Source organism: Bombus fervidus, chromosome 3 (assembly GCF_041682495.2).
Source record: "Bombus fervidus isolate BK054 chromosome 3, iyBomFerv1, whole genome shotgun sequence".
NCBI lineage: Eukaryota > Metazoa > Arthropoda > Insecta > Hymenoptera > Apidae > Bombus > Bombus fervidus.
In genome coordinates, this window is record NC_091519.1 from 7178015 (window position 1) to 7204010 (window position 25996).

At 30.8% G+C, this 25996-nt stretch overlaps 6 protein-coding genes across 11 annotated transcripts in view; 3 read left to right on the forward strand and 3 right to left on the reverse strand.

Moving 5' to 3' along the window:
• Positions 1-13236, reverse strand: part of LOC139985281 (rap1 GTPase-activating protein 1) — a 261298-nt gene extending 248062 nt beyond the window's left edge. Inside the window, exon 1 of one of the 2 annotated variants that reach the window (XM_071999599.1) lies at positions 12736-13236. In XM_071999599.1, coding sequence (XP_071855700.1) covers positions 12736-13103 — 368 coding nt within the window. In that variant the 5' untranslated portion in view covers positions 13104-13236. Of the gene's footprint in view, positions 1-4084; positions 4568-12735 lie in introns of those variants that run through there. The other variant, XM_071999600.1, reaches the window with a different exon arrangement.
• Positions 13237-13306: 70 nt separating this feature from the next.
• Positions 13307-16040, reverse strand: Cytc (mitochondrial cytochrome C). The gene is made up of 4 exons (XM_071999630.1): positions 15890-16040; positions 14650-14699; positions 14181-14322; positions 13307-14101 (listed from the first exon to the last, which is right to left on the reverse strand). Exons 2-4 carry the CDS (start codon positions 14686-14688, stop codon positions 13956-13958), a joined length of 327 nt encoding a protein of 108 aa, XP_071855731.1. The 5' UTR covers positions 14689-14699; positions 15890-16040; the 3' UTR covers positions 13307-13955.
• A 407-nt stretch (positions 16041-16447) lies between these two features.
• Positions 16448-17893, forward strand: Tfb5 (transcription factor B5). 2 transcript variants are annotated; one of them, XM_074111621.1, is made up of 2 exons: positions 16448-16575; positions 17623-17893. In XM_074111621.1, exons 1-2 carry the CDS (start codon positions 16496-16498, stop codon positions 17807-17809), a joined length of 267 nt encoding a protein of 88 aa, XP_073967722.1. In that variant the 5' UTR covers positions 16448-16495; the 3' UTR covers positions 17810-17893. The 2 variants fall into 2 exon arrangements, with proteins under 2 accessions (XP_073967722.1, XP_071855733.1); XM_071999632.1 differs by having other exon boundaries at positions 16497-16674; positions 17623-17868.
• On the reverse strand, positions 16699-19789 carry LOC139985287 (meiotic nuclear division protein 1 homolog). Of its 2 annotated transcripts, none has more exons than XM_071999627.1 (5): positions 19650-19789; positions 17334-17573; positions 17148-17253; positions 16917-17063; positions 16699-16854 (listed from the first exon to the last, which is right to left on the reverse strand). In XM_071999627.1, the coding sequence occupies exons 2-5, from the start codon at positions 17558-17560 to the stop codon at positions 16717-16719; spliced, it is 618 nt and encodes a 205-aa protein (XP_071855728.1). In that variant the 5' UTR covers positions 17561-17573; positions 19650-19789; the 3' UTR covers positions 16699-16716. The 2 variants fall into 2 exon arrangements, with proteins under 2 accessions (XP_071855728.1, XP_071855729.1); XM_071999628.1 differs by lacking the exon at positions 19650-19789 and adding an exon at positions 18981-19118.
• On the forward strand, positions 17802-18596 carry LOC139985288 (zinc finger HIT domain-containing protein 1). Its single transcript, XM_071999629.1, has 2 exons — positions 17802-18030; positions 18143-18596. Exons 1-2 carry the CDS (start codon positions 17889-17891, stop codon positions 18463-18465), a joined length of 465 nt encoding a protein of 154 aa, XP_071855730.1. The 5' UTR covers positions 17802-17888; the 3' UTR covers positions 18466-18596.
• Positions 19181-25694, forward strand: Ipk2 (Inositol phosphate kinase 2). Of its 3 annotated transcripts, none has more exons than XM_071999622.1 (5): positions 19181-19284; positions 20536-20859; positions 22848-23024; positions 23797-24057; positions 24321-25694. In XM_071999622.1, exons 2-5 carry the CDS (start codon positions 20691-20693, stop codon positions 25028-25030), a joined length of 1317 nt encoding a protein of 438 aa, XP_071855723.1. In that variant the 5' UTR covers positions 19181-19284; positions 20536-20690; the 3' UTR covers positions 25031-25694. The 3 variants fall into 3 exon arrangements, with proteins under 3 accessions (XP_071855723.1, XP_071855721.1, XP_071855722.1); XM_071999620.1 differs by having other exon boundaries at positions 19194-19536; XM_071999621.1 differs by lacking the exon at positions 19181-19284 and adding an exon at positions 19876-20016.
• Positions 25695-25996: the final 302 nt, after the last annotated feature.

Genomic DNA, 25996 nt, shown 5'->3' on the forward strand with positions numbered 1-25996 from the left:
CTCGCATATTCGATAACATTCCGCGCAAAATTTTTGACCTTGGTCTCGTTCTAAAATCAAAAGTGATTATTTTCATCGTACATTTGTCGCTGACCTATTTCAACTCGAATTATTTACCGTTTTCGTTCATGGTACGAGTACAAACGAGCAACAAACTTCTACGACTTTCCCTGTAGTCGTAGAGGCTAGCCGAACCGGAGACACGTTATTTTCCTCAAATAATTCCAATCGTTATTGCGACAACTTGACGACGCAATAAACATTTCCACGAGACATTCGTTCTGTCAACAAATCGTACCAACTCGAGCACCCCGCGTCATTTAGAAAATGCACCTTACTCGGATATGACCCAAGAGGATTTGGGTCACGAAATATAGAACACAGCCTTAATTCATGCATAAAAATATGTGCCCAAGAAAATATTCAGCTTTTTTATATTTACATTTTCGCCTTGATATGGCTCGAGAAGCCACTCGTTCCCTAGGGTAATTTAATTCGTACTTGAGCACCAGATGAATTCGTGAAGAAGAAATCTGATTACATGGACTTTATACACGCTACTTAAGACATTTTATTACATTACATGAATATTAGACACGATAGTATGCGTTTCTTACTATTAATATTAGGAAACATTAAATAACTGAGCAATACAACAGAATTATCTGTAGAGTGTGATTTCTACAAATTTAACTCAGAAATAGTTTTATAATAGTTTTCTCGCTTAAAACTCGTGTAAGTTCATGACCAAAGCCAAAGTATTTAAATAAAATGGAAAAGTATAAAATATTAATATTATTGTTTATCGATCCGTTTATACTTTATCGTATATTTTTGTTCGTAAACAAATACTCATGACATGACACAATGCTATTTCGAGTAATTTGACAAATTTGCTATACTTATCTATAAAAATATAGTTTTGCGTCTATTCAAAATTAATTGAAGAAACAGTTGTAAAACATATATAGCTTATTATCTTGGCTAAAATAAATATTACTATGATTGTACCTAAATTTAAATTATTTAATGAATTCTATAAACGTAAGAATGATACAAGAAATATGTCCAAGGCCCTCTTTCACAACTGGATTAACATCATTAGCGAAATATCCCAAATTATAAGTTAGAAATCATCAGTATTGATAAATATACTTACATAAAAATAATAGATTTTGTAACAGAACAAATGAAATTTTACAAGTAAATTTTACAAATTATAGATAAATTATCCGATTATTCTATTTGATGAAAAATTATAAAATCACAAAAACAGTCTGTAATCTATAATTTGAAACCTGTTAACTCACCAATATTATTAGTTAATAAACTATTGCGCAAAAGGACCCGAAAATATATATACCTCGTACGTGTCGTGAATAACGTAATTCTCCTAAATATGAAATTATTCCTGTGACAAAAGAGTGTAGTAATATGTTGTTTAGTAAAGAGTGTTGAAATGGGCTAAAATTGAAATTTATAGAGCTAGTTTTAAACTCGACGTTTGTTTCCATACATTTGATTCGTCTTTATTTGTAGATTGTAGGGCACGTTTATTTGTTTTGTACGTGTACGTTTAGATGTACAGTCGGCCACAAAAAGATTCAGACGCCGTGCAATCTTAATCTCTAAGTTCTATATTTTCAATAAATGTACAAGGACAACAAAAATGTATTACATTACATTATTTACTCTATATAGATAACAGTTAAAAAAAGAATTTTTGAGTTATTATTTATGGTTGTCTAAATATTAAACAAAACGCTGAAAAAGTGTGACTTTTTATGTCACAAAAAATTTGACACTAATATTAATTATACACATGAAACTAAATAATTAAATTATACACGTTAACAGCTAAAAGTGATAATGATTAGTTACAAATATCTAGTCGGTTATCCCATATGTTCGATCACATGGTGTATCTAAACATAGGTTTTGGTACAGTGAAAATAAATTCTTTTAAATAATCAACTCTGATTTATTTACATTCTACTTCCAAACGTTTTTTTAATTGTTTCTTAACATACACTACATATCACGAATTGACTTTTTCTTTTCCTAGTGAAATACATATTATACAATTTGTTCGGGACATACGGGATATGCAATGTGTTCCCAAAACCCATATTATACAATACAAATGTGTATATATATATATATATATATATCTGTGTGTGTATTCAAAACTCGTACGTCGACTTTTGGTTCATTTCGAAGCATTCTTTACAAACATTGTATACAAACACTAGCACTACTTAATGGCGAATTAAACTAAGAAATTTCTGAATGTTTATCTTGCATCCGCAACTTTTTGTGAAATAAATACTCGCTCTTTATCAGTATTTCGATTAATGTTTAGACAATAATAAATAATTTGAAAGGTTTTTTTCTACTGTTATACGTATATAATAATATTATATATAATAATATATATAATAATATCAATAATATATAATATATAATACATTATATACTATGTAAATATTATTATATATTATATAAATATTATTATAATCATTCACAATGAAGTAATTGTATATTATATCTGAATTTACTGCAAAGCTGGTATTCTTAAAAATGTATATAATTCTGTATAGAACAATTGATGAGTATATAAATATATATGTAGATATAATAATATAATTTAATGTAATACAATTTTGTTGGTCCTCGTACATTTACTGAAAATATAGAGCTTAGAAATTAAAATTGTGCAGTATCCGAATTTTTTTGCGTTCGACTGTATGTATGTGGTATACAGTCTGTGGAAATGTTCAAGATATTTGAAAGGTCAGTTTGCCTACAGGATTAGAAGATATGCAGAAATATGTGAACAATCGATATGGGACACTGATTTGGAAAAACTAAATCGTTCTAATATTTGTAGGTTGCTGTTACATATAGATTATATTCAGGTAGAAAGTCAGTGGAGATAACTACATTGACAATTCAGTAATTTATGAGAGAATTAAATTCAAAATAATATAACTCTCATTTCTCTTTTTCCTTTATACTCTACGCCGATTTTCCATTTTTAGATGAAAAATTGAGATTATCATATGTATTTTAGGATATAAATTTATCCGCTAATTTATCTGCTAATCCTTAAATAAATTAAGAAAGAATTTGTATCGGGTTTGTGAAATTTTTGACAAATTGTTTTAACGATATTATGCAATATAAGGAAGGTGAGACACCAAATGTTTAAAAGTAATTCTTGAAAAGAAGAACAAACTCATCAATTGTTCCATACAAAATTATATACATTTTTAAGAATAGCAGCTTTGCAGTAAATTCAGATATAATATACAATTACTTCATTGTAAATGATTCAATTTTTACAGACATTCATTTTGCAACGAATTTTGCAACGAATATGGAAAGAAGCAGATATTTTACAATATATTAATAATTATTGTAATCTGATAAACAAATATAATTTTTGCCAGTTCTGCATATATACATTTAAAAAAAATCATTACTTATTAAGTATACTATTGTATAAATTGTATAAATTACAATGTTTATTACGCTCATTAAAGGTAAGGAACATTGTTATGAATTAGAATCTAATCATATTATGAATTAAAATCTAAAATTACTCTGAAATTATACTTTGTAACAGAAACTCAAACAAAACAGAAGCATCTAAAAGCGATATGTTTTATGTATAAACCTAACCTATAATAAATATTCTTTAGTATTTTTTATATATATATCATAACTAAAGTTAATACATATTGCGTAAGTCATAATACCAATTATGCAAGGCGATGACTACCATAAAGTTTCAACATTTAGCTCATTTAAAAACAGCCCAATATATAAGACCTATGAATTTCACTCTTATCATTTTAACAAATCACATGTATCATAATTTTTTCCAAAATTAACTTTTTTTTTTGAACTTTGAAGAAACAAAAGGTTCCCTGAACGATTCTTTTCTTAACCACAGCTAAGTCAGTGCGCGAGCGCGGTTACCCAGAATGAGCCCCCGAAGGATGCACTGACCCGGACAATTCCGGAGCTAACCTCCCCTACCAACATAAAACGCGACTACTGCTGATCGAAATCGGCCTACCTGTGGATCGCCATTCGTGGTTCCGGTGACGTGGTATGCCCGCGACATCCGAGAGCTGTTGGAACCTTGAGAAGGTCGCAGGAAGACAGATGATGCCCATATTCACGACAATTCCAGGTGTAACTGCCACGATCGTCTTCCTTTACGGATTGCTGCCTCCTGGGACCGGCATTGTCACCTGTACCGCCACCACCCTCTGAGAGATAGCGAATTAGGGGACGACGCATCGCATGAGGATTCTATTTCACCGGCACATTCGAAATACCGCCGCGCGAAATTAACAAATGCCTCGATCTCTTCGTATTCGAATGAATCGACAGATATCACGTGACTATGACAATAACCTGAAATAGTTTGTCTAACAGATCGTTCAACAGGAAAAATCTGTAGCAATTTCTGTCAAGTGTTTCTGATTTACACGGCCGTTTCGCTTGAACACTACACGTCGATCACGTTCATATTCCGGAACGACGTAATCGCGACACGAGTCCTCGCGAGACTATGTACGTACTTCTTGCGCGAGTGTTTACGACCATACACCCCCCACCCTCCTACCCTACCACTATTTGTCTTACCTGCCACCCACAGTCCTGAACCGTACCGAGCGTCAAACGTTAGCCGGTAAAGTGGCTAGCTTTAAGGGGTTGATAGTCGTATTCTGTATTATCGACTGCTTTTATAGATGTCATTACTAGTCTTTGTTTAATGTTTCTCATAGTATAGCTAAGTGCAATAAGTATTTATTGCGTTACTATTAAATTAATTATGTAATAGGTATAGAGAAGAAGTTGTATAATAATATAATAATATGTATCCATTATCTTGTAATTATTTAATGAACTATATACATAAATGCAACTTCTATATTTTGGAGTAATTATGTATTAATTTATAAAGTTAGAAAAGAAAATATGGTATTTTATATTTTAATTATGTACTTCTTTATTTTATATTATACGTTATATATTATAGATTACGTGAACCACGCAGTAGTGATTAAGATTTTCAAATATAGTACCTTAAATGCAAAGACTATGTTTATCACAATTGAAGCAATAGGAAATTGAAAGCACACGCTCAGCCATTAACCTAAAAAAAATATTCATAAATAACTATTGAAAAATATACATATTAGATGAAAATTACTCTATCCTTATTTCCTTGATATTTAATTAACATTCAACATATTCATAAAAATATTTAGCCATAAAAGTAACAATTTATAAATTTGTTTAGTACTTGTATATTTCCTAAATTCTTCTTGTTCAACAAATGTTTCTAATAAAAGTATATGCATACAAAATAACCAACTCTGATATGAAAACCCACATCCGGTATACTAGAATTCACAAACTGTTTTACAAGCAGTAGATAACGAGATAAGATTTGCATTGTGCTAACAAAGTATCCATGTAAATAATTTTACATTGAAACAAAAGATGTATTACTAACGTTATTAAAAGTATCAACACTCCATTGTTCTAAATACACTTTGATAATGGTTATGCACCTATGACATTTACGTCATAGGTTTAAAATAAGTATGTACTGCAGATGATATTACACAATGACGCTCTTGTGACATTACTTGGTAGGTAGAATGCAGTAGAAGAAACATCTTATGATTTTTTTTTATATCACATTCACTTTTACAAGTATACATTTATTGCTACGCTGGTCAATAATTTAAATAACAGGAAACCTTTTAACATTATGGAAGCTGCGTTGAAAGTTGGAAGTTTCTAAATCGAATTAAAAATTCGATATCAGAATAAATAGACTAAGTCAAAAAATCACTGTCTGGTGTGTTCCAACAATAATTAGCATAATCAGTCATATATTCTTAGCGATAAAAAACAAAATTAAGAATAAATTTCAAACCCACGCCTGTAAAGAAATTACAAATAAGTTCTTCCTTTAAAACGTATCTATCTGCGAACGCGATTTAAAGATTTCAAGGACAACTAAGGCATAGATCATTACAAAGTCAATTGCAAAAATATCTTCAACGAACACATATATTATGAAATATGTATATACATATGTATATTACCCACGTAATCGATTTTTAATTATAAGGCATATAAGTGCAATATAAGGATCAATTGCGTAGTCTGTAATTAAAGCTTCATTATCATTAGATGATAACATTCTTAAAAATTAGAGCAATTATATACGGCAAAATTGTAAAATACAAAAAATATATTATTGCTATTATAATTTTTTGATTGAGAGGAAGAAGCAAGAAACATATTTCAAAAACGAAAGGAATTAATTTTAAAATAAAGAATAAAATGTCAAAAATAATAGTATCGATCCACATTAAGATAGTAATTTGAAATACTTTCCCCTTCTTGTTGTAAAAATTATTTTAAGATGAGATACTAAAAAATATGTATACTAATTGCTTTTATTTCCACAAAATTCCAATATTTCAAGGTTTCTATACAAAATATATAATTTAAAAAATATATATAACCATTACGAAAATGTTATGACTCTCTTACCTTGGTCTATATTAAATAATTAATATTTATAGTAGGTGTAAATTTAATTTTAGTATTCACTTTTGAGTTCAATTAAGTACTCACTTAGTATATTTCTTTTTTTTCAAACGTATACTTTTTATTATCATTCGTAAAAATATACCACGATACATCAATCATGTTGGTTTTTACTTGAGTTTAATTTAAAAAATAATTCATTATTTTGTGTTAGTTATTTTTGAAAATAAAAATAAAATCAATGCCTATGTTATATGTTACATCTATATAAACTGATCAAGAGCAGTGTGTTAGTTTTCTCAATCCGCTTCAAGTTGAAACTTGAAACCTTCCAAACTTTCGTAATCAATGTTATTTTTAAGGTAAATATTCATAAACTTAAATATCATTCATAGTATAACATGAGTAACTATAACATGTTTTTCTTGTAATAGAATTAAACCATTTTAATTATCAAATTAATTACGTATAAGAAGTTTAGGATAAAATATATTTAATAATCACTAGTTGTGTAATAACTTATATATTAGGAAGAAGGAAGAGACCTTCATTTAAAATGTGTTACATAAAGAAAATGGTCCTTGAGAACAGAGAGCTGACAATATGAGATCATTGACGTACGTATACATATAGACTTACAAACTTCAATCATTACCATGCACGAATTGATGACCTCAGTGGCTCATAATCGCGTGGAAGTTATATATATATGTACATATGTTAAATTATAATTTTAAATTGGGGTCCTTAATAGCTCTCTAATGGGTTTCATTAAAAATTAATAAATACTTAGCAGTCTATTGTTTTGCACTCGATATATCACACACCTTGTGAAGAATCATATCTATTCTTAACCCACAAGTGTGACTCACTTTCGTTTATTATTTCTCTGCCTCCGTATGCTCCACAAATGGTTCGTAGTTGTTAATCAATTACACTACTTTCAGTGACTTAACTTGAACTACGCACAGTATTGCGTAGGTGGTTAGAGAAAAAAAGATTTCATTTCGCCAAATTTGAAAAGCAACTACAGAGTTTTCCAAGGATAGAAACGAAAGTTCGCTATAAAAATTACTATTCTATACTAGTTGTGTAGTGCAAACGAGTTCTGTGCTTTATTGGCTGGATATAAATCAATAAACACTATCATTTGACAGAACAACGTTTTATTATTCAAAGATAAACGTACTTCTAAAAGTTCTGGTCGCAGTTCCACCACAGTTTCACAGTAACGAAGATTTTTTCCTGGGATGTCTGTAGGATTGGCGCATAAAATAGTGAATCGCGCGTTAAAGCAAATATTGAATTTATTTGTCGATTTGCGTAGTCATAAAATATATCGACCGATATTAACAACATTGACAGATTTTCTTAACAACTGCATAAGAATAAATCGAGAAGGGGATGAAATCGGATGTAAATTCGTGATCGTAGATACCTGAAGCGCGCGCGATATTATATGCTTCAATAGGAGTAATTCTTAAGAAATAAATGCAAAATATAAAGTTATATCAATTTCAATACGCTTTTCAGTTCTTCAAATAGAATGAAATTTAATAAATTTCAGATGAAATTAATCCATAACGAAAACATAGGAGGCAGTACGATTATTTATGTTCGTACAAAAATAGTTAATATTCACCGGTGTTAGATTGTCCTTATCCGCAAAAAAATCGATACTGTAAGAATAGAGATATAGACAGGGAAATGGAGAGAGAAAGGGGTAAAAACAGAGGAAGAAACAGACAAGTTAAAATAAAGCAACGAAAGACAGTTTGACAATGAAGGAATGTTTTGAACATAGCACCACGTTATATCCTTATCACTATTCACGTACAAGCTAAAAAACCGTATTTACTATGGCAGGTATTCGTACACGCGTGCACATGTAACCCGTAACTCCAAAGGTAAGTGAACTGAAGAAGAGGGAGAAGAGAACGTTGAGAGGATATATCTGGAATGGATCACCAGCGACGTGTTGCGACAAATTACCTCCGATTTCGAAGCTTACGCGCTAATTGATGGTTCGCAAATGACCAATTGATTAACTGAAACCCGGGACTGCGTTCTATGTGCAACGATGCACACGCGTGTATACGCACTTACAAAAACGTTTTCCGCTATGCGCGTATACGTGAGAACGCGCGTATATGTAATTTCGTCTCTACATAAGTAGGCGTAACGTAACCAGTACGACGCCCGTGGCTGTTAACGTGGCTGTTATTGCGTAACGCACTATAGTTGAGCTAACGTCGGCCGTCCCTACGTTACGAACCGATCACCCTATGGATAGGTAATTCACGACCAAGAGGAAAGGGTCGTCGAATGCACCTGTACACGTGTGACCATGCGTGCAGATACGCAAACGAGCCGGGTTGCATAAGTGTAGGCGCAAGCTATGCGCTCCTATGGACACTTGACACGCACGCGCTCACACACATACATACACACGTGTACACGGTCTTTTTAAATTTTTAATTCGTTAAATACATCTATGAGTTGCGGCAAAAGGTGCTCGCTTTCCATATACTCGGCTCTAGCAGCCGATCTGGTGAAGCATCGAGGCGAGGCGGAATACACGCATCCAGGCGAACATCCCCGTCGACGGCGAACGACAGATCGCGCTCCTCGTCGACGAGCTTGACAAATTTTTGCACTCCGTCGATGTCGAGTGACACCGCGTTCCTCGATTCGGTGTCGCCGCGTCGATCGAGCAAATGTCGCTCTCCGACTTCCTTTCCTTTTGCTGCTGCTGTTGCGGCGAGTACTTCATCACTGTATCATCATTGGAACAATTAATCAGCATTGTATTTTCTCATGGTTTCCCCCCCTAATTCGACCATAATGATGTAACTATGGGAATCACGTGCGCGTTTCATGCAAAAATTCTATATACGCGGAAGCATCGAAGGAAGGAAGCGTTTCACCCGTCACAGTTTCAAAGAGCTACGCTACGTGTGCTAATTATTGTAATTTATCCGCGACTTGCTTTCATTGCGTGTTTATTATCTTTGAGAGTTAATTGATCAGACCTCGCGTGCATCTATGATGTTCGCAGTTTATTTGATAATATAACATTCAGTTATATTTTATAAGATTTGTTACATTGTTTAAAAACAATCTAAGTATGTACCACCTCCAATTTTGACATAATTTGATAAAATAAATTTAAATAAATAGTTATTTATTAAAATTATATACCATTATTTCTTAATGACACTATAAAAAAAAATTTGGTATGTCAAAAGAAAAAGATGTCTATAAATCAGTTTATTTTTGAAGCTGATTCGTATACAATATAATAAAATAGAAAACACCGAGCTTGAAAATAGACTAACGATTCTATGACGGCAGAATATAAGTTAACTATAGTATATGGTTAAGTAATGAGATTTTCCCGTATGTCACTGCGCTACTTTTTTTCTCACGACTAATAGTGAAATTCCTTTCACTAGAAAATCCTCTTTTGTTTAAGAAAGCCGTTTTATGCAACACAGAGAGAGCGTGGCGATGGTACGAATGAGCCGCATATATGAAAACGAAACCATTCTTCTTATTATTAGATGTATTTATTTTACATCATAAAGTGGATGCGGGACGGATGAAATACAATTTCAAAATTTCACGGCTTTTTACGCAAATGTCAGCCTTGACTATGTTTATTTGCGCTAAACTCTCACTCGGTCATGGCCAAAGATCCATTACGTGTCATTGCAAAGTACGCTGATATGACAGCTAAAGAATACGTGGATTACGTTAAAATTAAAAATCTCTTTTCTATAAATAAAGAAACAGATAATAGAATTAGAGAACAAAGTATGAAGATACAATTGTTTTGAGTATAATAAAATTCTATTTTTGAACTCAAACTTTTATCTATTATATGATAAATTATTCTGTTTTATTACACCTTTTTATGTTGAGAGAGGAAGTACATGTAATACTTTCATAGTTGATTTGTGTTACTAGTATGATATACATATATATGAACTACTATGTGAGTCAAATATGCATGGCCTATATTTCTAAATATAAAATATCACTTATGTCTTATGTGGACGTACATGTACATGTAGTCAGGGATTGATTAAACGAAAGTTTTTGTAGGTTTATTAGTATCCGCGTTTCGAGAACTCTTTTTTTCTGGGATTCCAAGAGTAGGTGTATAGTGGGCGTTTCAAATGTGTTCTGCTTTTAGTGAAGCGCACGCGCCTCTTTCGGTCAGCTGATTCCCTAGACCTACTTTTTGCCCGATGATGCAGGCTACAAATAGGTATAGTTACGAACACTCGTGTGTGTAAATGGACGTGTATGTACTTCTTGTTCTACTGTGTACGTATGTATATCTACATACTTTAGGAAACACTATGTCCTAAATCATACTCTTTGCTCGAGGCCATTCTCAGACACTCGAAAGACTGAAAGTATAAAATGCGTTTTGCTCTGTGATCGCAAAGTTTTTCGAACATCACATAGAGTTCTCGCAAACGTTGTATTAAAATTTATTTCAAATCAAAATTGCTTGCAAAGCGATTGAAAATAATTTCTTAGATAAACAAATACTATATGAAAAAATAAAATATGTTTAGCTTCAAATACTAAAACAATTTTGAATCAGGATACGTGCAATATATAGTATTACTCTTAATAATAACATTTGTGCACGTACGTACGTTGGAATTTCTGTTAACAATAATATGTGGAAAGTTTAGTTTTGACCATAAATACATAGCTTGTATTTATGAAACGGATAAATTACAAATTACAATAGGTTTTCATCGCGGCAGTTGAAAGAAACCGTTACATGGATGAATAAATCGTTGATGAATAAATCGTTCATGAATAAATCTAAGAATAACTCACACAATAGTTACGGCACTAGTGTTTTGATAATGCACGAATAAATAGGTAAAACCTGAAAACAAAACTCTACAAATTTTTAAAGCCATGAAAAAATACGTTTCACAATTTTTCTACAGTGCTTGCATATTTGGAAGAGTCCAAGCAAGGTTTTCAATGATCCATGTTTGTATGTGCTTTGCGATACGCGCGCGCGATCACTTTGCACGATAATTTTTAGGAAATGACTTTGTATGTTCTATGCTATGCAAAAGCGCGGCAATTTAATTGTCACTGTTATCATTATATATTTTAACATTATAAAATACAACATATACAAAGAATTGCAATTGTGAAATATTATATTCGAAAAAAATAATCGACTGCATAAACAGGCTACGATTGAAGGCGCAATCAGTAGGAGTTTAATACATACCTGTATTTTATTCAATTCCTAATTCCCCGCGAGGAGGTAAACGCGACAACGGCCCTACTTTACTGCAAACCGTTCTACACTGGTTCGAGGCGCTTCGTGTAGTGTTCTGCGGAGCACAACGAGGTGCATTCGTGCGACAAGAAACAGAGACGAGGAGCGAGGAGGAAAGAGAACAAGAGATAGAGAAGTAGAGAGACTCTTTTCCTCTCACTCTATCTTGCACGCTGGATGGAGAAGAGGGTACACGTCGACGCGATCGTTTTGACGATGAAGAGGATTGGTGGGGATATTCGTCTTCTTGGTTATCTTCTGCAGCGCCGGCGCTGCATCGACCCATTCGCATTTTGCTACCGATGTCTGTTCGTTTCAACTTTCAACGTACCTTCAAAGTATCTATTTACTTTTTTCCATTTTTATGCTTCATGTTCACATAGATTTCTTTGTCTAATAATTCATCGAAGACTATTTAATTTTCACTCACTTATCTGATACTAAAATTAAGATTGTGTAAACATTTGCATTTGTGTACGTTAGTTTCTTAATTTGATAAGACATTGCTGACACACGACTCTACTCTAAATAATATTTGAAAACACTACTGCGATCATAGCAATGTGTTCTTTTATTGAGATAAAAAAAATATCATTGAATGTTACTAAAACATCTATATCATGATATATAAAATATATATATCTGTCAAAACTATATACATGTGTCCTTACTTATAAATATTCATGCTGAAAATAGAAAGCTTTTAATAAAAGTAATCTTTAAATAAATAATATTTTTGCTTATTTATATTTGAATTAACGTTTAAATCAGTTCGATTGTGTTTAACATTATTTATACTCATCAATTTATAAGGAACTTACCTTTCGTTGATATACCACGTTGAATAAAGAGAATGCGGCGAGGATGAACTAGTTGGCGAATTTGTAGGACTAGTATTTATAGCTGATTTTGAAGACGTATCATTTTCTAATGCACGTAACGTAGAGTACTCTTTACTAAATGTGGATAAATTCCACGAATATCTCGCTTTCGTACGCGGACTATCGTAACTAGGACTCGAACTTTGAGAGCTCGAAATACTTAATGGACTTTTCGGACTCCTTAAAGTTCCAGAATTAAATACACGAACTAATTTAAGCCTTAATGAATTTTCTTTGTTTTTCACTATACGATGATCAGTATCACTCAATACCTTTTGCTCTTTGCAACAATCGGAATTATTTTCCATTATAACTTCAAAATACGAAAGAACGTAATTTCACGACTTGTCGAACCGAAATGCAGTAGTTCTTACTGGAAGACTGCACAGTCTCAAATAAGGTATTTCCTGGCGTTTTTAACCGCATCCTTCCTGGTTCTTATCAAATATAAAGACTAGTCTAGATTAATACTTTTAGAGTGGATTTTAGTGTTTAAAATATTACAATTAAATGTTTGTAATTATTTAATTTATTTTACTTCCATTCATTTGTTTTGAATAGGGTTCTTAATATTTTACTATAGATACTATTTGCTCCTCCTTTGTGTAATTAATACAATTCTTTTAATATCAAATAAATTTAGATCCAAATTGTTAACAGGGCGTATCACTTCAGTGCCATTTTGTACTTTACCATATTTTTGACATTGGTATACTTATTGTTTGTTAATATAGCAAAAATGAACATTACAAATTCATTGTTGAATCTGTATTTTCATACTCTTGCATTACAATTCAGTAGTTCATAGAACGATTTCAACAGTTTACAATCACAAATAAATAATAGTGCACAATATACGGATGGCTCAGCCACCATAAGAGAGCACTAAAATATCGAGGGATGAAGTAGAGTCAGAACTAATCCAACTCCTGTCAATGTACATAAGTTACATGCATGATACACCTACTTACAATTAACAACAATAATTTTTCACTATTCAGACTTTGTAAACGTTTGAGTACCAGACGGAGAAAATCAATGGATGAGTTGAATGAAATGTAGCGGGATGTTCATGAGGTTTGAGATGATATTAGTACTAAATTCCTCTATACCCGCCAAACACGTCTAGCGTGCTTTATCAGTTTTCCTAGGTATCAAGCTTACTTCGATGCTTGTTCAATATATGCAATTAGATCAGCACGTTCTTGCGGTTTTTTCAAACCAGCGAACACCATTTTTGTACCAGGAATGTACTTCTTTGGATTCTCAAGATATTCGAATAAAGTGTCCTTATTCCAAGTGATACCTACAATAATATGTATATAATTTGAGCTTTTTTCAAAAATTTAGTATTGTATTAAAAAACATTTTAATAAAAGGTATACCTTTAGATTTGTTTGCATCCGTGTAACTGTAACCAGGAGCTTGGCCAGTTTTCCTACCCATTACTCCATGAAGATTAGGTCCTACTTTGTGTTTACCACCAGCTTCAATTGTATGGCATTGCGCACATTTTTGTACAAAAAGCTAACAAAAAAGATTACTTTTACAGATATATATATATATAAAAGATTACTTTTAACTATTAACAATTTGATAAAATTTTATTTTAGATGTGAGCAAAAATTGCATAATTATTTAATGTAATAAAACGTCAAATCCATATTACCGATGAAGTCAAAATTATCGTGACGTGTAGTCACGTGTATACATATCAACGTTTCCATACGTCATGAGAGATTAAATTATGTGTGCATTTTTCGACATAAATTTCAACTAATGAAAATTTTTAACATGTTTCAAATTGAATAACAAATCAAACACTTATTAAAATTTTATATTTTTAATTTTTACCTTTTTGCCTTTCTCTGGATCACCAGCGGGAACACCCATAGCTTTACAATCTGGGCAAAATTGTTAAAATATAAGTTTTTAAGATATCGATGACATACACATACTAACATTTTTTTCTCAATCTACTGTGTACAGAAGGTAAATTTTTAATAACTTTGACTTTCGACTCGTTTCTTGTTCGTTACGTAATTACGAAGCATGTGAACAAGTCAGGTTTCATAATATTCTTACATGAGAAATTTGTATATAATTTACATACTAAAAATTTAATCATCAAATAGAAAAACGTAACATTTTTTTGCTGCATTGAAAGAAGACATTAAAAGATATTTCTATCAAAAGTCAAAACGTTACATTACATTTTCCGTTCAGCACGTGTCATTCTCAAAATGATAAGAAAGAACGTGATAATTGAATATTGTTACATAGATAATAAAATTCACTTTAAAATGTATAAGATAACAATAAAATATAATATCTTACATAGATTATAAGAACAGTCGATTAAAAAAAAAAAAAAATGGCATTGTGACATTGACGTAAGTAGTTTGTCTAAAGGTCAAATAAGTTACATTTATATATGAGTATATGCCTGGGTGCAGCATCGCCCAAAATTCAGTCTAATCTAATCGGAGTAAGAATTTTAAATTAACACTCTTACGATTCCCGAAATTCTTCATGAAATTGCACTTCGCGTTCTAGTTTTGCGATACTGAGTGCCTAAGTACATTTTTATATTGACGAAATTAACACTAATGTTAAATCTCACGGAAATTTATAAAACGAAGTTTTATAAGAGAATGATATAAGTACACATTTACTTCCCAATAGCTTATAATATAATTTATAAACTCTAATTCTTTTATATTCTTGCGAACATTAGTTATTTGTGATAAGAAGACTAAATTATATTACAAGATTTAGAATTTTTTATTAATGGAAATGCAATAATAAAGTAGCAGCTCGGTAATAACCGCGTTACGTAATATTAATTTTATACTTGATTAAAATAACCGAAAATTATTGCTACAGTAGAACAAAAATTTCACGATTTTGATAGCTATGGGATTTCATGGATTCAATTACACATGTTGTAAATGCCATACATATAAAATTGCTGTTTAAGTTATTTAGCAACTTATACAATTTCTTCATAATTTCAATAGAAAATATTAATAAAAATAATAATTATATTCGATAATACTTTTGAACACTTAAAAAAAATGAGAATCGAACTTACTTTAAGTGACTAACACTCACGCGGACAAAATTTCACAAGCGTCTGAGGTCTGACCGTGAATAGACGCTTTGATCAATGTATGTATAACTACTGATTTCCTCTGGGCTTCAATTCGGGGTATTTTAATGGCTGATGCAATAGTTCATGGACATTCGAAATGTTCTACCAGAGGGCGCTCAGGTAAAATATTATTGAAATTCTTGCCATGATTGGCAAACCATTTTGTGCAAAATTTAAAGTTGCCCCTTAAATTCTTTTTCTTATTGGAATGAACATAAATAAATACTTATTTTAAATACTTATAAATAACATATTACTGTATTTGGTAATGAATATAAATAAAATATATTGCTTTATATGATATTATAATTTTACTGAATAATATAGAAAAAGTACTATTATGAATTTATTATAATCCTGTCTTTTTCATTTCCATATATGTAATATGATCTGTGAAAATATTGTTAATTTATAAATAAAATATAATTATATCAGGTTATATAAAATTTCGTTATCAACGCCTCTGTTGACGCTTGTTATGTACTAAACGAAATAATCTGAATCATACTGATTTTCTTATCTAATACTTGGGGACGAATATACTCAATGACTTGTAGTCATACCCATAAGTTTATACCTATGCTTATAATTTATAATAGTACTTTGTACTACACATGCGTGCAGATGTAAGACAATTACGAAAAATCTAGATATCTGATCATTTTTGTGAAAGACAAAAAAGAAAAAGTCATGGTAAATGTCACGAAAGGGATTTTAGTTGAATGGTATGTACAAAAAATAAAAATTAGTTTAAATTTCAAATGTTTTTATTCTTTGTAATCTAAGTCATCAGGAATATTGAATTGTTTATTGAGACATTCTACAGATATATCAAATTTGTTTTTACACCAACCTTGAATAGCAAAAATGTTATCTGTCCATGTATTTGTAACTTCTTTATATTTCTAAAAGATAACAAAATTTGTATTAATTTAATGTAAATTTAAACCTTTTAATATTCTTATACCTGTACTTTTTCTCCAAGTTTAGCTATAACTTCTGGATCAGCATCACTGAATTTAGCAATTTGTTCATTTAATTGACTCTCTTTAGCTTTTAATTCTTCTAATTCACGTAATAAAATTTGTCTTTCCTCTGTATCTTCTTTTCCTACCTACACATTTTATACCGATAAATATATAGAAAAAAACATAAGTTTTGTAATTATATATCAACTAATTTCTCATAACAATATTACCTTTTCTTTTTCGCAAGCATCTTTCAGTTTTTTAAGTTTAAATTCTGCCTCTACTATGTTTCTTAATGTTTCAGAGATTTTTTGTTCCATCTTAGTAACATTTTCTCTGCATAACATATTTATATATTATTACTTTTAATGTAATATTATTTTTATATAAAACAGAATTATATAGTTTGTTCCTACCCTGGAAAAATCCAAAAATATACAGAAGTACCAATCTTTTCTGATCTTACTAATCCATCATCTACTAGTGTTTGAAGTACATCTTTTACTGCCTGTGCAACAATCCCTTTTTCTTTAGCTGCGATTTTTTCTAATTCTTTTAAAGTAAAAAATTCTTTTCTTTCATAAAATAGTTGAAGCAGTCTTACACGTTTTTCTTCAAAAGAAACTCCTTTTCGTTTAGACATTTTATTTAAGTGACTGTAATGAAGTAATAAATTTTAAAGGAAATTATTTATTATGTTTATAGCGATGCAGCTATGAAGCAATTTCTTTTACATTTAGATGAGACATTTGCTTTGGGACGAAAATTTATTATTCAAGATCTAGATGAGAGGCATTTATTTATCTCTGCCGATATTTTAGACACCTTACAAACAAAAGTGGATGATCTTATGGATCAAATATCATTTCCTCTAGCTGAGAAAGGAGTATAAGAACTATCAAAGAATGTTTTATTTATAACCCATTATAAAATAGATTAAAAGATTGTGATCTACTATAAATTAATCAAATATGGCTGCTCGAGAATCTGGTAGAATAAAAGATGCATATCAAAAGAGAGTGCTTGATGAAGCTGCTCGTAAGCGTAGACAAAAGAAAGCATTGGAGGCTTTGGAGCAAGATAATTTTCATGATGATCCGCATGCGGATTTGGGTATGTAAATACATTGCTCAATTCTATTTGTTTAACAATTCAAATATAATTTTTTTATAGAATTGTGGACGTAACAATTTATAACATTTTGCAAATATTATAATTGTTTCAGTAATGAGCAAGAAAGTTCCAAAGTTTCAAGAGACTCTAGATAATAGAGGTGGTAGAAGAAAAAAGACCAGATCAGCGGAATATTATAAACAACGATTTCGTAAAACTTTTGCTCAGTTAGTAGAAGAAGATCTAAATATTAATCCAAATCCACCTAATTATGCATCTGCTCAAGCACAACCATCCCGATTTCCAGAACGACAATTTTGTGCAGTTTGTGGTTTCCCTAGTAATTATACTTGTATTCCTTGTGGAGCTAGGTATTGTAGTATGAAGTGTCTAGGTACTCATCTTGACACAAGATGTTTAAAATGGACAGCTTAATAAGTATGTGGCTATCATGAAGTTTATAGTTTAATGTTATAAATAAAACATATTTTTCTTATTGTAAACGTAATAAAACTAATGTATGTAAGAAATAAAATATTCAATAAAGTTGTGTATTTTTATATTAATATTTGGTACTCTTTTCTCCTTTTATGATGCAATACACTAATATAATAAATTAAAAATTTTTAATAAGTTTTAAATATATAATAATTTCATATAATAATAGTAATTTTAAATATATTTATTGATATATAATTATAAAGAATTTGTATTTTCTCATGTACTACATTACATATATTATGTTATATGTGTAATTGTATTACATATATAACATTATGTAAAATATTATTTATTATTTCAAGAAACTATCGTTATCGATTGTTTTAAAACTTATCTTAATAGTATATATTGTCAGACAGAAATGTTTATAATTTTTTATGCATTATTAAAAAACACTGTATACATACTTATTGCTTTGTACTTTGTTTATTGTTTACAATATTACTTACGTTTTAAAAGATTATAAACAGTAATATTGCACGTCTGTACTATAATATTACGTAAATATTAACTTCTACACAAATTATTTGGATTATAATATAGTCAAAGGAAAGAGCGAAATAAAAAACACATGTAAAACGAGCTGTTGAAACGTAGTTTCAGCTAACGTATTAACTGACTAATATAAATCTCTAAGAACAAGGCGGGAACGATTTTCATTTTATAAAAACAATGGCCCTCTGGTGGAATCTAGAAGAATCTTTGTACTGTGACGAAAGAGGCAGCAATAGAAAAGTAGAAAAACGTCTAGTGGTAGGACATATAATCGTTTATAATTATGTGAAGTTTAAATTCGTGAATGTAATCTTTGTTCCGCCTAATATACGGACGGATTCGAACGAAATTGTCTATGTGAAAGTGTTACGTATTCGAGCATACTATATTGTGTTGTGGACTGGTTATTGTATAGGTTATAATAATACATAGGCATGTAAAATGTCATAGATATAACAATTGTAAAAGAAGAGTGGCTAATAAATTATTCTCCTGTTATTTCCAATAAATGTACGTATGCTTTATATGAGTTGTATTTTATGATTCTTTCGTATGCTCAAAATGTCGATTCCTAAAATGTTACAAGTTTCCTCGTATTAATTAATGAATGTACGTGTTCATACCTTGTAGAAGTAGTTAATCAGATAGAAAATTGTTCGAATTTAATTTAATTTTATAAATACTGTTTTTGCTAATATTGCAGTTTCAAAAGACGAACGAATATCACGATTTGTTGGTAAAAGCGCGAATTTAAAACATTCAGTTTTCGCAAACACATTCTGCCCTCTACCGATCTAGACGAGTACCTTAATACGATGTTTTAAGCGTCGCGCGAAATGTTTGTTCTAACTTATTTTGGTTTTCGATCATTTGAAAGAGCATCGAGAGACTGCACCTTATATATTATTCAGTGTGACGTGAATTTACCTGTGATACGCTTAATCAAAAATTTTAAATTGTGGATTTTCGAGTGAGAAAGAATAATCGAAGGTAACATCTATTTTAAGAATGAAATTATCGATATTGTAGCACTATAGAATTTCCATTTTGTCAAACGAAAAATGCGAGACATATGGAAATTCTTTTAAACAATGTATGTACATGCGTAATTTTTATGTAATAATTTATTTTTACTCTTTAGGAACTTCTTATGTTAAATCATGAACGCTAATATTAAAATTTGATATCAAAAATGTAAATGAAAATAATATATTATTTTGATATCATTTTTTAAAAGTTATTTTTGCAGGCTTGTATGCTTAATTTATAACTGTAAATCATATAGAAAAGTTTCAAATTTTTATGAGGAAAATATGAATTTTATTCGCGTTTTCTTTTATTTGAACAACAAATAATATAACGCATTGCAAAATATTATGTTGAAGCGCAAAAACGTTTGACTTTTAAAAATCATTCAGTTTAATAGTATTACAATCTATAAGTACATATAATTATACCTAAGTAACTGGTCTGTTGAACTTCCTCATCAACTGAAATTTGTATTTATAGACGGAAGTAAGACAACCGAAGATAATTAGAATAAGCTTCGATGACTAACTACTGGTGGCTAAGGTGGATTTTGCAGCGAAGATAAGACCTTTGCAAATCGTGCAACCCTTTAATTGCAGAAGTAATTACTGTGTACCACACATTGCAATAACACGATGACGACATTAGACTCTCAGACCGATAAAAGTTTATGTCATCTTGATAAGCTTTCGAACACGGACTTAGCTGAAATTCCATCCAACTATGGACTTCCTGTTGGAATAAGCCCGTTGGAATCTCGGGTAGCCGGACATCCGTCGTTAGATATCGAACGACAGACTATTGGTAAGCATCTGATCGAATTAAATGCCGCGGAAGATGAAACGCGGAGAAAACAGATTTATTGAATCGTCTCGATACTTAGTTATTTGATAAAGGAAAGTAGCAACTTCAAATGCGTCTTGTTTCTTACCTTCTCAAAGAAATAATGTTTTTCTTTATAAATCTCCCTTATTCATGCACCAATTTTACTATTTGTAGATTTTTTACACGATTTATACTTATTTTACTAACATTCAGTCGATCCATTCATTCGTTCCACTTATTCTTTCTACATTCGTTCGTATTTGTACCTCTCACTTTCACTAGTATTCCAGCAGGGGTATTGGGTATTTGTTCAGTAGATGCGATCTGCGTAGTCTCCTTAGTAGGGATTACGTTTAAGTCTAAGAAGCTGACACCGATACCGAGTTCACCGATAATGTTTATTTGTCGACACGCTAATATCATCGACAAACATCTCATCGACATCCACTCTTGCTGGCAGTTCATTGTTGTCAAATATTACATTTTCCGCATACATATGTTATCGTTAATTATGCATTTATATCTAAATATTCATTTTGATGCATAAAAAGAATAAAGAGGAAAGGAAAATGATACAAGTTATATAGATAATATTTACAAAAACTTGGTCACCTTCGATTTTCGTAACTTTTTAATACACTGTCAAGGTCATTACCTTGAATCGTGTTGAGAAGGTTTTAATGGAGGATATATGTAGTAAATCAAATGCGTGGCCAGAGGAGGAAAGATCTAACTTCACTTACATTCATTTCTGTTTAAAATAAAATTAGATTTGGATTAGCTTAAATCCTTTCAGAATGTTGATCCAGGGGGAGAAATTCCATCTTCCGTCCACGTTTTTAATTCACTACTGTTTGTGAGTCATCCCTATCTGTCGAAAAATCATAAGAACTCAGTTCTGCCAGTCATAAAAAGTATCAATAACATAAATTTCAGTAAGAAACAGGAGCGAATGTAGATAAAGGTGCATAATCAACGATAACATATGATGGTACATATAATAATTACCGGTAAAAAAACAATGTCAGTGAAGTGATAGTTGGTGATTTCAACAGATCGGTAAATAGATATTGTCGGCGAACTCGGTGTCGGTGAAATTGTGTCAATGATTTAAAGATAACCCCCGTGGTGGTAGTATCACGCAGTCTTTTACTGTCTGATTTTGAAAAGAATAATGTGCATTTCTTGTATGAGAATTATGCGTTTCTCATTCGTTTTATTTTAATAAACATCTTCTTCGCACTAAAAATATGATTTGATGCGACTTTGAGTTAGTTTGAACTGTTTAATTTGGCAATAAAAATATTTTTTCCATAAATTGTATTACTTCTTTATTTTGAGAATTCAACCATAAAATTGTGCTATATACCTATATAATATTTCTTACATGTAAAACTATAGGTAAACATTATATAGATGTACATATAGGTTCAAGGGAGCTTAATCGAGATTTTGATAAAATGAGACAAATAATAATTTATTGTTATAACTTAGGTTTGATGAAAGTAATTTTTATTATTTCGTTGTGAACTTCATATTTATTTGATATATTATTTACTTTTCAAAACTCTATATAAGTGAAAATTAAATCGTGAGAATTCTTCACGATAACATATACAATTGTGCTACTTGAAAAAGTAAATATTGAATAATCATTTTTCTTAGTATATGTAATCTAGCGGAATATTGTGTTACGAGTTTCGTTGATAACGATTGTGAAAAGAGTTCCAACGAGCGAATTGCATAAATACTTTCAACTGCAATTCATGAACGACAAGTTCATACGTGATATTTATTTCATACTTATTACTATTTATTTAATACATTATTGTAAATTTCTCATTAAGTATTTGTGAATCTATATTTACATGGTACTTTGTTATTTTTGTTTATGAAATAGAAAACAAAAATTATTTAATATTTATTACGTAACCAATAATATTATAAACGGTTAATAAATGTTGTAGGCATGTTACGTAGGTCGGATGGCCGTGTGTTTAAACCTGTTGTTAAACCGTTACTTGGGAAAAGAGAAATTTCGTTCTATGAAAACTTACAAACATCTCAAGACCCTGTTATGTTACAATTGAAGAATTATGTTCCACGATATTACGGCACAACAGAGTTACAAATTTTTGGCAGACGTAAGATATCAAAAGTATCGAATTTTTAATTTCTTTCTTACATTTCTTCTTATTCCCTTAATTTCGTTCTCCATATGTTTTTTATTGTCACAATTGTATTTAAAAGTCATTTTAAGTAAATTAATATAAAATAGGCGATATTATACAACACTATTTTTTAAAAACAAAATATGTAATTATTTTTTTCGCAGTTAAAGATAAATATTTGAGAGAAAAGTTAGATAATTTCATAATGCAAATAAGACGATATTTTTTCGAATGTTCTTTTTTTTTTATTACAGTCACTGTCACTGCTAGTTTACGAGAATACACGAATATTTTACTACATTCGGTGTTGTCATATCTTTTATTTGAAAAACATATATGTTATTAAGTATGGTTGTTATAAAATACTGTAGGATTAGAAAAATACATATCTATTGTTTCTTTGTAAAGTTGTTAGTGGTTTTAATTAATTCTAAAAAAGGATTTTACTTAATTTACGATAACAAGTCATTGGATGTTTTTTTTTAAATAATTTCTTTTTTATCTTTAACAGTAAAGAAAATAAATAGATCTTTTGCTTCTTATGGACAATTTTGCGTAAAATAGAAAATGAGTTGTGATTACATTGATATATATTCGATGCTTAGTATGTTATTTATTTACCATGCATGTATTAATAATTATTAAAGAATTTATCCCAAGATTCTGTACCTACACTTAATTGCTGAAAAATCTCGGTTTCGTACAGTTTAACACAATATGATTAATCGTTTTCGTAAAATATTAGGAGTAACATTCCTTACGCTGAAAGATATTACTGATGGTATGGCGGAACCGTGCGTGATGGATATAAAAATAGGTAGACGAACGTGGGATCCTTTAGCCACGCCAGAGAAAAAAGCAACGGAAGAGTTAAAGTACGCCGAATCTAAACGCACTTATGGATTCTGTATAACCGGCTTTCAAGTATATTGCGTTTCTTCCGGAAAATTAAGACAGTTTGGCAAACATTATGGCAAGACTCTTGATGCTAATGGTGTCGTGGAAGGTATATCATTAACTTCAATTATTTTATAGGGAATTATACACAGCATTATGAATTTACGAGCTATCGCTAGCTGTTATAATTCAAATGTCTTTTAATGTTTCATTAGTCACGTACGTATAGTTGTATAAGTGGTATACATATCACTATTGGATCATATGAGGAACGATTGTAACGAAACGCTGGAAGCCATTTCCAGAACACTTTAAACAATTTACTCTTTTTATTCAAACTATTCCAAATGGTGCCTTTTCTTTCCTGCGCAGCGCTGAAAATCTTCCTGAATATAAGTCCAGAAAGACCGCCCTGTCGTCAATTGATTGTGATGCTGCTCTCTTTCTTGTGGAAGATCTTACTATTCTTTCGTATGCAGCGGTTGTTCCGCTTTTATTCTAGTTCCTTATTGGTGGCATATGATGCGAAAAGGTTGCGGCATTATCTTCGCCTAAATAACACGAACGTCAATAAATTACCTAGCCACGTATCCACGCCATTTTCCTCCACAAATAATTATGCAACCACATCGAATGTGTTCAAACACACGAATGACGCGACGAGTAATTCAGTTTCAAGTATCGAAAGCAACAGGAATCGGACGATGGAGAAGGCACATTTTATTAAGAGGAGCATCAGCTTGAGTGGCGAGAATGATTCTTCGAGCAAAGAAAAGACTTTGAATAGAAGTGGATCGTGTAGTCCGGACTTTAAAGTGGATCGACTCTGCCGTACACATTCGTACGTCAACAACTTCGACGACGATATTAGAAGAATGAAAGAAGATTACGATGATTTGCTGAACGAACTTACCAGTTCGATGAAAGAGAAACAGAACTGGGTTAGAATTAACATGATCGACTTCACGCATGTCTTCCCAGCGGAGGATCAAAATGCTCTTGATCTAAATTATCTAGAAGGAATCGAAAATCTGATTAAACTCGTGGAGATGTTCCTAGTCTCCAAGGATACCACTGCATGAACCATATTTATTACAATATAAGAAGTTGTTACATTTTTTTCTTTCAAATTGCAATACGAGATGTTACATAACTGTATTTTATATTGTTTAATAAAATTAGATTAATTTTTGACTGTAGGTTAGAGAAAATCGTAAACCGGAAGTTGTAAATCGTGACAATGTATGCACATTATCGCATAAATAAAGTATGAGGTCAAGAATGTTCTGTGAAAGCTTATCGGGTATGTAACACGATCGAGTAATAAAATATTTATCGTTTTAGAGCTTTCATGGAACGTTTTTTTGTACCTATAGTTGGTCATAATGAAAGCACTGAAAACTGAATCTTAATTGTTTCGCACCAGATATAACATTTTTAACGTTCACATTCTTCGATGCACCCTCACTTGTCGATATTCCATGTTACTAAAGACCATAGTTGTTGGTTTTATATATCTGGTCATACATATGTATTCGTCATTCGTACAACAATTGTTGTAATCGTTGATTCCTCATACTATTTCTTTACTTATGTTTTTATCGTACAAATAAGATTGTATAATCATACCCCTTAAATACGAAAATTGTTATGTTAATATAAATACAAAACATACAAGTGTTAATGTAAAGGTTGAATATCTTTATTCCTACCCCTTTGAATAAATTCAGGATTCTGAAAAAAAAAGATATTGTGTCTTATAATCCTTTCTAATAGAAACAACAATAAAATTATATCTATGGAAATACATATGTATATGCGTATGGAGAGGAACCGATCTCTTCTTTAAGAGATCAATTTTACTACCATGCTATTTACTTTTGTATTTATTTTTAATTCTAGTGTATTAAGTTAACTCGTATGTTTGTAAATATTTTATTAACGAGACTAAAAAAATAAAGATAAGAATAAGAAAGCAGTTATGCGTATTTGATTAATTAATTTTTCTGTAACAATCAGATGTAATGTACGCAGTTTTTAATTTTTTA